A 15230-nucleotide genomic window follows, 5' to 3' on the forward strand; every position below is an offset into this window, starting at 1 on the left:
TCACGCACAAGTGTGAACAAACTGGGGAAGCTAAATGCACTCTTAACAAAAAAGTTCACTTAGTGTCACTTCCGATGTTGTCCATCAGCATTAGTGGGTCAGATGGTGTCAACGGAGGGAAGAGATCACAGATTTTAGTGTGAGGTAGCTGATGATCCTGTCATACAGTACATATTTCTAACAAGTTATTATTTTGTTAGAATTTGTGATATATCCACTGTGTTGGCAATGAGACAAAAATAGAAGGAGTGTCAGTGTGATAGAAATCTTTCTCATTGATGTTTTAGTCTCACAGAATCCCACTGAGTGTACATCTACAGCATTGTGGGTGACAACATTTACAGATTTTCTACTGTGTCTGCTGTCTTTTCAGCTATGGAAAATGTTCATTTCCACCAAGTGTCTGCTGATACTGAACCTGCTCTACTCCATTCACTACTTTATTTAGAGGACCTGGGTGTATGTTTGGATCAGTCACACGGGAGGTATGATGGCAGGTAGATGATGACTCGCAGAGATATCAGATGGGATGTAGCATGACTGAGGTGTGATAACAACATAGAGAAAGATTGGGCCTATCATGAAACAAAACACTCCTGCCACCTACTGTCAGTCCAATCACTGCACCAATGATGAAAACCAAAACAAGTAAAAAGCCTGTTCACTTGTGATATCAAATGATTTATGTTTTTTTACTGGACTGGACGCTGCATAGAGACACTGACGTGAATGTTTGATTCATCTGGGACAGAGGCTAAGATTAGTTATAAGTATTTCTCAGTGTCACAGTTGTTAATGCTAAATATACTGCGATTACAGTTTTTATGCAATGTTGAATTAGCAGTTTTCAAATTGGCATTGATAAGCAAGCAAAATAGAATAAAAAGAGGTAATATTAATAGTGTACTGAGAGGACTATAAACAATAAAGTCACTAACAAAATATGAACAACTGGCAGATTTAATTTTGGGAATGATCTGAAATGATCCCATACATCACTATGTTTACTCTGTAAGCTCTGTTCACATGGCCATCATCTTTGTCTGTTTGTCTTTTTTAATTTGTTTGATAGGAATAACATCAGACACTGAGGCATACCTTAATCCTAGTTTCCTGCAAGAGATTAGAAAAAAAAATTATGAGTGGAGCGGGGAAATTACAGAGGAAAGATGTATTGGCACAGCTCTTCATGCTGCACTGAGTAGCTCTGCTATAAAGAGCACTGGAGTAATCTCAGCATTAATACCCATGATGAGACACAGCAAATGAGAAAATTGTTAGTCCCCAACTGAAGAAATTTTGCGTGTACATTTAGGCTGAAGTAATTGCCATTTCATTTAATAAGACATAACACTGAGATAATGTGAAGCTGTAGCACTCAGAGCCTGGGCCTTTAGCACGTTAAACACATTTACAGAATTCATGTCTCACATTCAGGCTCATTATAGCAACATGTAAAAAAAAAGCTTCCTGCAAAAGATCTTATTTGCATTTAATTTTGATAGTTTTGACAGATATGTTAATAGAGAGGAGAAAATGGACCTACAAAAGCTGTAAACGGTTATATATCTAAAGGAATAATATCTTTACATTCAAACAGACATTATTTGTACATCAGCAGCACAGTCAGTAAGATTTCATTGAATCAAATAGAAAAAAAGGGGGGAAAACAGAAACAGCGACCGGCAACCGTCGTATCTAAGAACCACCCTCTCACAAAGCTGCCTGTGATTCTAACCTCACATTGTTGTGCCTGACTGACCTCAATTACCATTGGCAGGCCAGGGTAGTTGTGACCATTTAGGCAGATTACATGGAAAGGATCACACGTCCCTAAATGTCACAGACTAGTTGGCATTTGAAAAAAGTTTTATCTCCAGTCCACCAAAAGTCGCAGGCTGCCACTGGTCTCGGTGTCATCGCTAAGTTGACTGTCAGTGCTGAGCTAATCTACCATATCACACCAAGCTTTTGCTGACTATGAAATAATGACATTCAGATGCACATCTCTCATTAGAACTGTCTAAATACTGTATATGCATATAATGAAGGGTAGGGCTGTCCAATAGGGTTGTGCAATCCCCCTTCCAGATATTGCAGAGGACCTTCATATTCAAGAGGTATTATGACTGAACAACCTCTAACAGCTTCAGTGGATGACCTAATTATGGTTCTCATAATATTGCTCAGTGTTCTTGATGATTGTGGTTAAAATACCCAGACAATCAAAACACAAGCCTTTAATATCATTAGGAGAGCAGTTGGAATCACCTCATTCTGCCCTTTGCACAGGGGGGAGGGTGGCAGGGAAAATGATCAAGGACACGCAGCATCCACAACATGTTCTGTGTGAAGCATCTTGGGGTTCTTAAGTGTAAAGCACCACAAAGTGTAAAACAGGGCTTTGTGTATTTTTACACTCTGGTTTGTAGATGTATGCTTAACTTTCAGTATGTGTGGAAATGAATTTAGACAGCCAAAGTTGATATACATAAAAAACAGATCATTTCAGTTTAAAAACTGCCCAAGAGATGAATAGACAGCAATGAATAACTGAACTCTGCAGTGTGTGGGAACTTAACAGCTGCTGTTATTCTGTAAATATTCTTGGGTGTTCATGCATACAGCACAGACTGCACATATAGCTGGGATGTTTTGTTACAAAATCAGATGTACATAATTTCTCAACACAAGGATTTGAGGTAACTGAAGTCACTGGTTAGTTGGTTTGAATTGAATTGGGTGATCTGCATTTTATTTTTTAAATGTAGATCTTACTTATATAGATACTCTTTTGCATTTTTTTTTTCTCCCGCTGATTAAAACCAGGCATTTTTTTTCATTTTCAAAGGTATTTTGAGGTGAATTTCCACAGCACCACGTTAGTATGACACAGGCCCCGGTCATTACTGATGTGCATGTGTGTCCCTGCTGACACTGTGTCACAGGAAAACCAAACAGTGTTGCTGAAACACATTGCATCAGGGGAAAACAAAACACAGTTCATAAAAACACACAGTTAACACGGTCTCAGCACACTGGGAAATTAAAATTTGGGGGGGGGCATAATTAAATATGAGTGATATAAATGACAACATAAAACCTGACTTTTTCACGTGTGATATATGCGTTACTAATAATTCACACAGGCTGAGTCAACAACCAAAATGGGCAGGTGGGTTTCAGGTGTGTGGTCACTCATTATGTTATCACTTACTCAGTCAAATGCACTTCCTCTCGGAAATTAGATGTGGTCCATGATAAAAGAAAGCTGTTAATAATTAGTTGTGATAAAACTTGCTAAATGAGATTTTTCTTTTTTGTGAGTTAGATTATTGCAGTATTGATTGCGAGACAGCCCAGAAGTTAATTAAGGTTGTAGTGGAAAGTAAACGCACCTATATTCACTTTATGCACTGTTTTATTTGCAGAATAATTAATATGTCATAAATTATTAATGCAGAGTGACTGTTTTCATATGTCATTGTTTGATTTGTGATACCCACTGAGTCATAATATCCACATCACTGATTACTGCCTTACTTCATTTGACTGACAATGACAAACAGAGAGACTGTCTGTTTCCTGGAAATACGGGCAGCAGTGTGCTAATATAACCATAACATGGCCACATGTGTGTCTAAATCTGTCTCTGGTGGCCAAAAATAGTTTAGTCTCACTTTAACTTCTAAATATTGTACACCACTGCTGAATAAAAAAAGCTGTGAATGTGTTGATTTGGTTAATAGAACATTTGATCATCCCTGTCATTACCTTTATATATGTATACAGATGTAGAGGTGGTTTAGGACTTCAGAGACCACCTGCACAAATAAACTGGATTAGAGGTGTCAGAGCTGACAGTACTTCATGTAAAGTCCTGGGGTTGTTCAATATGAGTGGTACTGTGGTGCAGATGTTCTATCATTCATTGTTTGACAGGGTATGTTCTGTGCTGTAGTGTGTTGGGGCAGCAGGCTGGGAGCAGCTACCACTAACAGGGTGACTCATCAGAAAGGCTGGCTCTATCCTTGGGGTCAGTTAATGTATATTGTGCAAAAGTTTTAGGGCACTTAGCATGTTTAGATTCTTATCCATCACACAGTATCATCAGGAAGGCGTCTGATTGGTCCTAACTTCGTTCTGCAGCAGGGCAGTGACATCAAACATACAGCCAGCCAGAATGATGAAGAACTATCTTCAGACACAAGAAGAACAAGAAGTCCAGCAACAGATGGTGATTTCAACATCATGGAGTCAGTCTGTGATTACATGAAGAGACAGAAGGCACTGAGACAGCCTAAATCCACAGAACAACTGTGGCAAGTTCTCCAAGATTCTTAGAGGGATGGTCATGCCAAATATACTACACTTTGTATGAAGTTAACTGGTAAACAAAAACTATTCATGGCAAGGTTTTTGTTGAAACTGTTTTTATGAATGCATGTATGTCTATCTATCTATCTATCTATCTATCTATCTATCTATCTATCTATCTATCTATCTATCTATCTATCTATCTATGCTGTCTAGGCTATTTCAAGCTGTTTGCTGTTTAAAATAGGAGCATATATCACATTATTGTCATTTTTAAAATATAACCCTATCCTGAATAACGCCTGCTATTGGCTGTTGTTAAACCACTACAAAACAACACTCTGTAAAGCAACTCATTTCGTTTCAGCTCTGTGTGGTTTTTGTGGAAAGCCCCACCGCTCTCTCTCTCGTATCCTAAACTGACACCTCAACACAGCGCTCGCTGCGCGGGCGGGACTTCCGGCTGAGCGCACCCGGAAGATTCGGATGCAAGTTTCACTGCTCGACCGTGCATCCATATGCTCGTTACTTTAAACGTTTTGATGTGATTTGGGCGCCTTTTCTACCCTGTAGTATTTGCAACAATGTTGTCTTTAGACTTTCTTGACGATGTTCGTCGCATGAATAAGCGCCAGGTAGGTACCCGAGCGTTAGTTTACTCTGATGTAACGACTGCCTCTTTGTACTGTGAGAGAGCTCGGAGCTAACGTTAACTAGCCGTCGAGCGGTTTTTAACGCTGCAGCCTCAGCCTGTCACTTGTTGGCGACCTACAAAGTGAACTGCTTAATGCACATGTTTCTTCCAGAGGGTCTCCCTCGAACTGCAGCATAAAGGCCGTCTAGAAACTTTGTTTAATTAAAAATCCTGTCCTTAGTGTAGCTAGCTATTTTCCTCTTTTTACTACACTATAGTCATGGTAGTGTTAGCTGAAGTCTAACGCCAGATTTGCGAGTCAGTAGATTTAATGTTATCCCAAGCATATCCATGAGTTACTAAGTTGGGCTTGTGCTGTTTTATACCTGAAATGCTCTCATACAGGTTCACATATGTTTTGAAGGGCTGTTGCTAATAGAAATGCAATTCTCTGCTTTTTGTTTGCAGCTCTATTACCAGGTGCTAAACTTTGGTATGATTGTTTCCTCTGCACTGATGATCTGGAAAGGACTGATGGTTGTCACTGGCAGCGAGAGTCCTATTGTTGTTGTTCTCAGGTAAGTTAGCCTCATGGGTTTGACTTTTGATACTTGTTCTGCCTTAATGTGGCATTTCTAGCCTCTGCTGGTCAGAATTAGTGTTGTGAGAGTTGAAGTAACTTCCTCTGGGTAGTAAAAAAAAATAATAATAACGGGACAGTGAATTCTGCATGGAAATATACATTTTGCCAGAACAAACAACAACATATGCCAAGAGCTGTCGTCTGATGTAAATACACTGGGCAAGTTACGACTTTGCAAAAATATAAAACTACATTGAACAGCAACACATCTAGTATGTGGTCATCTAGGCTGCAGTCTTTCAATCTACTGTACATTTTATACTGGTCTTGGATTGTGAACTTTACGCTCTCAGTCTGAATTATAAAGTTAAATTGGCCAACAACCTTGAACAGGATTGCTGTGAGCCACTAAAACATCTTAAGTCTAAAATCCAAGAACCTGAATTTTAGGCCCTAATAAGTCTTGAATATATTTTTTCCAGCCTGTAAAATTGATTGAATTATGAAGTTAATATCACTGTTGTAAAGTTGCATTAACTTCAGTCTCACTCTTAATGTGTGTTTGGGGAAAAAAATTTGTATTGATTGAGCTGTAACAAAACTACATTACCAACCAACATGGAACCAATAACCACTAATGCAAACTGTGCAGACTGGGCAGAATTTATCAGCACACCCAGCTACTGTGTCACAATGTGGTTTATGGGCTAACATGGCATCTCCTCTCATCAAAAACTAGCTACCTCTGGAAGTAAAAAGTTGAAATTGTTTCTGTTAACGTTACTTTCATATGATATGGGAAGAGTGAGTTCAGTATGATCTGGCTCAAGAACAGTGCATTAAGTTCTTGGTTGAAGCCTGTTGAAAATAACAGATTTGAAGCTCGCTGCGCCTTGTACAAGAAAGCGCTCAAATTAGGAGCTTTGGGTATTCAGGCATTGGAGTTGCATGGGACCACCATAAAGAGCCACCAGCAAAACACCTGCTGTCATCCTATATTGTTCTGTGTTCACATCGGGAGCATCGCCACCAAGTCTGGTCCCACTGCCCCACTATGCACCAACAGCAGTAACTCCTGCTGAATGTGAGGAAATTAATTTACATTGCAGGTAAATCTGGGATTTTCCTTCACAAACATCTTTGATACTTTTTTGGTCAGTGTAATAGGGCTTAAATTGCATTCATAGTGGTCTTAAAAAGGCCTTATTAAGTCTTAAATTTAACTTGTTGAAACCTGCAGAAACCCTGGTGATGAACTGTGAGTGTCTCTGTTTTACAAGAACAGAATTATCTCTCTGCTCTGGATAACACGACTCATGGAAAGATCACACAGCTATCTATCTTTTGAACTTAAATTTAACTGTTCAACATAAGTTCCTTTTGTATAATTAATCATTTTACCTGGGCATGCATTAAGTCCATCATCTGTAAGCAAACCAGGACATTTTTACCAAGAGTGAAGAGTACCACCATAAGGGCAATTTTAATGATCAAATGAAACCTAAACCAAAATTTATATAAAATACAATAAGTCATCTCTTCACGATCTTTATGCCAGATACAGCAGTACTGGTGCACAAGTGCATGAAATGGGATCTCTCTACAACCCATTTACAGAATTACCTTCTGATTCTGAATAGGTTTATTTACAAAAAAATAAAGTTTTGTGTGACTGTGTGATAATTGATCCTCTCATGCATTGCTGTTGATGCAGTAGTATTTAAGAACAGAAGCACTGTACTTACAACAACAAGCTGTAATCAGCCGATCTTTTTATCATACTGTTAGAACTTGTAACTGTAATTAATGTGTATTTTCAGTGAAGTCATTTTTCTTACTGAAATATGTATCTAGTTTTGCTCAGCCTGTATTTCCTTTTGTTTCTAAGTAATGGAAGCATTATAATTCCAGATAAACCAGTTGTGCTGTAGGCAGAAATATCCAGGGATGTCTTGATGAGGTTGTTTGTATGTTTTTTTGGTCCTGATTAGTCATGTTAGTCAAGTAGTTGTCAATGGCTTAGCCTTGTGACTTTGTGAACATTACAATTTGCTATTTCTGCTATTTCATAGTTCCCAGTTTAAAGGATGTCTTTGCAGATTTTCAGTTTTGTATCATTACAATGTTGGTAATATATGTAAATGAACAATGTTTACTTTCCCTCCATGTTGCCTGTACCCAGAGGTCCCCACTTATTTGCAAAGGTTTGCGTTATTCAAGATTCAAGATTCATGACTCAAGAAACTTTATTTATCCCGAGGGAAATTGCTGTGCACCAGTTGCAATACAGAGGTGGAAAAGCAATACAGTGTGAAGAGAGAGTAGGAATAAAGCTATTATAAGGAATATATAGGAATATAGGAAGCTAATAAAATAAAGGCTAACATAAAATAAATAAACAAGTAACTAAATGCAACAAATGCCACAAAGATTACAGTAACGTAGGTATATACAATATACAACAATACGAACTATAACTTAGTAGCATAGTTGGAATAAAATAAGTACAAGAACAAGAAGTAAAGTGATAAGGTTATCTACCGGACCTTTGCTAGCTCTGGGTGCAGGCAGCATGGAGGGAAAGTAAACATTGTTTGTTTACATATTCTACCAACATTGTAATGATACAAAGCTGGTTGAAAATCAGTCACCCTTTAAAACAGCTGCAAATAATGCAAACATTAAGTTATTTTTCACCTCTTTAAAAGACATGCCTCTGTTCCACAAGTTGTGGATAATATTTTATAATGGTGTGCTAATGTGTATTTACCATTCACTTCAGTGGGAGTATGGAGCCAGCTTTCCACAGAGGAGACCTGCTGTTTCTGACCAACCGAGTAGAAGATCCCATCAGAGTCGGAGAGATCGTTGTCTTCAGGATAGAAGGCAGAGAGATCCCAATAGTACACAGAGTACTAAAGATCCATGAAAAGTATGACTGCACTTTTTGTTAGTGGTGTTGTCCAGTGGTGGTGTTGGTGATGACGTTGTACTTCCAGTATCACTGAGTCCCATACCTGTGGATAAAATCTGATAATGCCATTCATAGCATTTAACTGTATCGAAAAGCAATTTAAAAATACTCAGAGTATCCTCATTCAGACATAGAGTGTTTAAAAAGAGGACACAGTGTACATTGTGGTCTAAAACCATGCTCATACTTTGTCTCGCAGGGAAAATGGAGACATTAAGTTCTTGACCAAAGGGGACAATAATGCAGTGGATGACAGAGGACTGTACAAGCAGGGCCAACACTGGCTGGAGAAAAAAGATGTGGTGGGACGAGCTAGGGGGTGAGTACTTTGGTCAGAAAAATGCATAATGGTACAGACATATTGATGTCATATTAAATACAGGTAACTTGTTCTGCTGTAAGATTTTCAAAACTCAAAATTGAAGGGAAGTGACAATCTAGGGAATTTTGAAAAGTCTAACCGAGAGGGTGTATTAAATTCAAAACTTATGTATTTACACAATAACATAATTGCATGTGTCATGGGGTGGATGCAATAAAAGCAACATTTTTATGCTCTTAATGGAATTGAATGATAGCTGTGGTTGTTAAGAATTAAGACAAAGAAATAAGGTAATCTGCAAAAAGCAGCAATTTCACATCTTCACAGTATTAGATTTGGGGATTATTGTTGGCGTATTATTTTTTCAAGGTAATTTATATTGAACAAGGCTATAGCTCAGGCAGTTCATCCTCTCCATCTGTACTTGTCCAGATGTATGAGAAGGGCAGGGAGGACACTGAGCACTTAGGTTTATATTTGGGACCATCGGATGTTCATCTCTGAAAGCAGGGTATCTTGAGTAGGGCTGTAAGTGTAATTATTTTCATCACTGATTAATTTTGTCTGCTGATATCCTCTTTCCTCATTTTATTAGACTACAAGTTCAAAACCCAAATACACTGAGTTTACATATACGACATAAAACACGAGAAGCTGGAACTAGGATATGTTTGTCCATAATGTCTGAATCCATCTCTTACACTAGCAAAAGTTGCCTCAAAATATTTACAGTCAACAGAATAGACCAAAGCAGCAAAATGACTATTAGAAATCAGAATCATGATAGATGGACTAAACACATATGATGAATAACTTGCATCATAAACTTTGTTATGGCTTTTGATAAGTTACAAACTGACTATCTGTGTCATCTCCAGATTTGTGCCATACATTGGAATTGTCACCATTCTCATGAACGATTACCCCAAGTTCAAAGTAAGTATAACGACCCCGTCCCAAATGACAAGATTTGCTTGACTCTTCAGCTTTAAAGTTTCTAGAGTAAGTCTGATTCCTCCTGTGTTTTCACTCCGCAGTATGCTGTCCTCTTCATGCTGGGTCTCTTTGTGTTGGTCCATCGGGAGTGAGGTACCCAGACTTCAGGACTCAAGAAGGCTAAACTACGTCCAGGAAACCTCAGTCATGCCTTTTCAAAACAGAATTAAGTTAGACTTTGTCAAACCCAACTGGCTTTTTGTACCATTTGTTTGAACATTTTGTAGAAATGTGGATAGGGTGTTTACATTTGAAAAATTCAAGCTTTAAAAATATTTTTGTGAGGGAACTAGGCTAGATTTAGTTTGAAGTCGATCTTTATTTGTAATCCTCAGAATGTGAAACTGCATTCTTAACGATAAATTAAGTCTTGTTTCTTTCCTGTTGAACCATTGTGTTTAAAAAAAGATATGTGAAGTATTTTATGAGATCTGAAAATGAATGAATTAAATATGAAATCTGGTTACCATCCACTATGGATTATTTCAACTCCTTGTCTCAATTTCTCTTTGCCCCAATTCAGCAATCAAAGGATGTTTACCCTCTGTTTTTTCCAATGTGTTAGATCAGTATTTATCTGGAAATGTAGAGCATGTGTCAGAGGTGTCGTTTCTATTAATATACAGAATCAAAATAATTCACATGAAAGTAGCTTATGCCTTCTGCCCAGTATTTGTTGAGAGTAATGAGCAATATCTCTTCTAGAAAGTTGTCTGAAGGCCTTTTATACAGGAAAACAAGTTTTTATATTCTGTTGCTCTTCAAGAGAAAGCTACAAACACCAATCTTTATGGCAGGAAAGTATTGTTTTACAAAGTAGAAAGTAGTTAGTATGTGAAGAGGATAGATTTCAAACTACGGTAGTCTGATTTTAAATTTATAAATGACAATTCAAATAGTCTGTGAAACTTGTACCACCCTCAGTCAGACAAGGGTCAGTTGGCGGAGCTCTCCCAGAAATGATTTGTTGCTTACACATTTTCTTGTAAATTAAATGGTGAAATGGCTTTCTTACATAAGGGTTGCTAGAGTGGGGCACAGGCTCAAGTGTGGCGAGCTGTTCATGAGTGCAGACATGTCGTGAGCTTTAACCTTGCTGCTGCTCTCTTTGTTTACATAATGAGAGCACACTATAGTGCTTGTGCAATCAAGGTGAATTTTGTTAAGGCTACCCAACAGCAGCATGTAATCAAACAGTATTAGGGATCGACATATAATCTTATTATGAATCCACTTGAAAGTATCGAAGTACTTGAACTTTGAAATTGATTGCGTGTGGTTGTACCTTTCATCAGACCCCATAGACCTTGCTTGTGTTGCCAATCGAGTGGAGCCTTTCGCTACTTTCATTTTCACCTGAACCTCTCAAAAATGCAATATGCTTCATTGTCAAATTTAATCTTCAACTGCCACAAAACTTAATCTTCAAAACCCCCACTGGTTTTATATCAACATTTGTTAGTTATATGGTGTTAGCTGTGGAATGAACTCATGCTTTCACACTGTCAATTTTCCATTTTGTGGTGACCCCGAGAGAACAGAGAAACACCAAGTAACCCCAGGACATTGTCTCCAGTGACAATGGCCTGGAATCAATTGTATCTTTTCATCTGTAAGTCAGTGGGTTTGAGCCTGAGATGCAAATATCCATCACATCTTTTAGTGAAAATGCAGTGTTTCATTAAACCGTGGCTGTCTCAGTTCATCTACTGTGTGAACTTATGAAGAGTGAAGCCGTGATGGTTGGACAGTCTTCTAATGAGACTGACATTCAGCCTTTCCAGAAAGCCTGAAATCACAAGTATGTGTCTGTGTGTGTGTGTTAATGCCAAAGGTTGTGAAAAGAGCAAGATACAAGCTGCAGCGCTTCCATAAACTTGCAACTTTAGCACCCTGAAGTGACATAGGAGGCCGTCTGTCTTATCAGCTCTAAATTAACGGCGAGAATCAGCAGGTTCTTGTCCTCAGAGGACTGACGGTGATCACAGCAGCGTGCTGCAACTGGCCAAATGTCATGTTGCCCAGGCCTGGCCCTGGGAGCGGGAAGGAGGAGGGGAGGTGGTGATGGTAGTGTAGGAACCTCGGCAAGAAATGACTAAATGTGTTGCCCTTGAGGGAAGCATAAACTATTGCCTTTTCGTGCATCTGACCACACAATTTACACCCAGTGCACAGCCTCCAAGAAATTATTTCAGTGTTTGCAAGTTTATGGATCAGTTTAATATGAACTGTAATTGCAGGATGAATTAAATATAACTATACTGGTGTTGGTGGAGGGCACCTCCCTACATCCATATCACGTGCCAATTCCCAAAAACTTGTGAGAATCTTTTAATGTAGCGAAAATTAAACCAAACCTTGATTAACCAAATCTCTCAGTCTTGTTATAATGCTGGTCAGAAGGCTGTTTTTTCCGCTAACACTGGCATCTGCCCTAAGTTGAAGATGACTCGTCTGGTGCGTAAAAGACGCACAGCCTTGTCAATGAGTCAACTGATTCTACATTTCATTTGATGCAGCAGGCTGAATAAAATGACACGCGACGTAAAGAGAGCCCACCCCGGCCAGGAGAGCCTATAAAAGGCGGGATGAGACTGAGCAATCCACAACCGACAGGAGACACTTGGAAATCTTTGCTCCCTGAAGGACACTCCGTGCGCTCCGCGTTAAGATGAGAGGGTTTACGCTGAATAACGTGTGCCAGTGTGGCTTTTTTACTTATCTTGTCTTATTTTCTTTCGTGTCTTTTACCGCCGCAGTCAGCTTCGACTTGACTGAGCTTAGAAATAAAGTTGCAAAAATTAAAGTGAATCCAAGAGGAAATCTTTGGGCTACAGGTAAGAATTATCATCTACTCTAATTATACTGTGGAGCAAAGAGTCATGGCTGCATTTGACAGCATCTGATTGTATATATTTTCTACATTAAATGATTTTATTGCTTCAAATGTGACACATTTTCTTTGCTCGGAACGAAGCTGATGTGTCGATTGTGACATGCTCCTTTGGGGTGGAGGGGTGGGGGAATTTCATCTAATCTAAGCCAGTATTAATGAGCGTTTTCTCCTCACTCGTCAGGGCACTTCATGGGGAAGAAGAGTGTGATGGATACCCCCCTGTTGCCCTCAGCGGAGGGACAAGGCGTCGATGCGCTGGAAGTCACTCTTCCTGAGGAGCAGAGCGCTCTCGCGGAGCTTCTCCAAGAGTTCCTGCGGTTGGCGTTACAAGCGCAGGTGGATACACAAGAGAGCCGCTCGAAAAATCAGGTGTGTACCGTTTAAGTCCAAACGTAATTCCCCCCCTCTTTTTTTCCTCACGTGACTCTGTATCTTAATTTGATGTATTTCAGGAGGCGGACCTGTTGATGAAGATTTTAGAAAACTACATCCAAAACAGAAAGTGACGCAGAGGATGAAAAGTCGCATGAACACGGATCCGAGGTCACCTGACCTCATGGGTTAAAATGAATAAATTAGACACAGACTACAGTCTCCTGCTCATCATGATTGTAATTTACTGTAACTGTCATATTTAGCCCTCAGCTCACGTGCCATTTGCAATACAAGTAAATGTTTTATTTTCAGTTTATTATGATGATGTTTCACATTGTCCTGTCGTTTGGAAATATTTATATTAAATAAAATTATTATTTGCACTGCTGTGAGTTTAATATATAGATTTGTACTTTTCTCTCTATTCAAGTCCTGTGCCAATTAATATCAGCACAGAGAACTGCATCAAGGAAACATCCATCACTTCATTGTTGCTTCACCGTCTGATTGTTTCCAAAATATTATGATAATGGAGAATGGAGAAAAGACTTGAAAATGTCTAGACGCCTTTTAAATGAGATATATGGCTCACCGTTGGCTTGCATTTTATTGTGGAGACGGGTCCTGCAATTACAGCTATGTGCTGGTCAGTATGAAATACTTAGTTACCCCCCTCTGCTTTTCTCCACAGGGATCTAGCACACGACCTTCGCAGCCCTTATTTATAGTCCCAGCACCAACAATCACTGGTTATTCAGCATGATTGTTTGGCTTCTGTGCTAAAAGCATGTCCAAAATAACACTTACATAAATACAAATGTGGGCAGCTTATATAAATCACATTGTCTAGCTTCCTGAATATTTCGACGTGAAATCAATACTGTCTTTTGTACTTTTCTTGTCCTTTGCATAAAGGGATGATCTGTTCTCTCAATCAATAGTGGTGAAGTGAGGTGGCCCGGCTACATTGCCTTGGGCCAATCTATTGTATTATAAGCAGGTTGGCTATAGCTATTTCCAAAACTCTCCCACAATACATCATCTGTTGCTTTTAGTCATTTTTAATGTGTGGAATGAATCCAAAAAAAAGAGTGGTGTGAGTTGAGGACTTACTTAGTTTGTAATCCTCTGTTCAGGTGAGAGAGATGAGAGGTGTGTGTAGCTGGCTTCACAATTTTGACCCAACAAGTGACAGAGACAGAATAGCAGAATTAAGACCACACTCAGTTCTCAGTTCACACCTTGCTAAAAGCAGTCTGACACAAGAGTCCTGCAATAAATCCTAACACAGTGAAGGCTATAATGTTCTGTTTAAATTGAAACTGTTTTAGAGAGGTGTCAAATTTTATAGTCTGTTGAATTTTATTGCATTATACTGAGAGGTGTTCCTAATATTTTTTCTACTTTTGTTGATATAAATAGGGTCATCACATTCCTCCAAGCTGATGACTTAATACTGTTGTATTAGAATGCAGAGGTGTACCTGATAAATTTATTGCAGGTTCTGCTCTCAATTCATTTGCAACACACAAAAAGTCTAATTAGGTCTTGCTTTTCAATATACGTATAAGGGGCAAGAAATATTTTTTCCCCTCTGTAATCACAAATTTTACCTCATGGTTATTTCAACAACAAACAACATCTTCAAGAACATGACTTTTTCAGGTGCAGAACATTGTACATAAGTAGGTTAGTGGGCTAGAAAATTGGGTACAATTTGATAAATAAGCCTACTCAACAGGTTACAGGGGATTTAAGCCCCCATGGAAAAGCATTCAAAGTTGCTTTCCAACTCCTAATGAAAAACTTTAAAGCATATTCTACAGTTACTGTTTGGGTTAAAAAGTTAATTTTGGTGAAAAGTGCAAACTGTTGGCTGGCCGATGAAAATGCTTTTTAAGAGCAAACATTCAGGACATTGTATTGTAAAGTAGTGAGTCAGCTAAAACATTTTATTTTTTGTGGTGTAGACACACAAGATGCTTTAATCTGTATTTGAATGCTGAGAGATATTTAATCTTCAACCACAGATACTGTGTCTTTTGTGAATTAATATGAAATATCTACATGATAAACTGCGTGTTAATCCGTTGCACAGTGCAGTTCAGTGTATCAAAACAATAATTATCAGTT

The 15230-nt window shown here is 38.7% G+C and overlaps 2 protein-coding genes across 2 annotated transcripts; both read left to right on the forward strand.

Moving 5' to 3' along the window:
* The first annotated feature begins 4768 nt into the window (after positions 1–4768).
* Positions 4769–10315, forward strand: sec11a (SEC11 homolog A, signal peptidase complex subunit). Its single transcript, XM_018666990.2, has 6 exons — positions 4769–4952; positions 5420–5529; positions 8317–8466; positions 8708–8827; positions 9709–9766; positions 9868–10315. Exons 1-6 carry the CDS (start codon positions 4902–4904, stop codon positions 9916–9918), a joined length of 540 nt encoding a protein of 179 aa, XP_018522506.1. The 5' UTR covers positions 4769–4901; the 3' UTR covers positions 9919–10315.
* Positions 10316–12412: 2097 nt separating this feature from the next.
* Positions 12413–13480, forward strand: nmbb (neuromedin Bb). Its single transcript, XM_018666676.2, has 3 exons — positions 12413–12663; positions 12904–13091; positions 13175–13480. Exons 1-3 carry the CDS (start codon positions 12498–12500, stop codon positions 13226–13228), a joined length of 408 nt encoding a protein of 135 aa, XP_018522192.1. The 5' UTR covers positions 12413–12497; the 3' UTR covers positions 13229–13480.
* The last annotated feature ends 1750 nt before the right edge of the window (positions 13481–15230 follow it).

This window comes from Lates calcarifer, linkage group LG2, assembly GCF_001640805.2.
Source record: "Lates calcarifer isolate ASB-BC8 linkage group LG2, TLL_Latcal_v3, whole genome shotgun sequence".
Taxonomy (NCBI): Eukaryota; Metazoa; Chordata; class Actinopteri; family Centropomidae; genus Lates; species Lates calcarifer.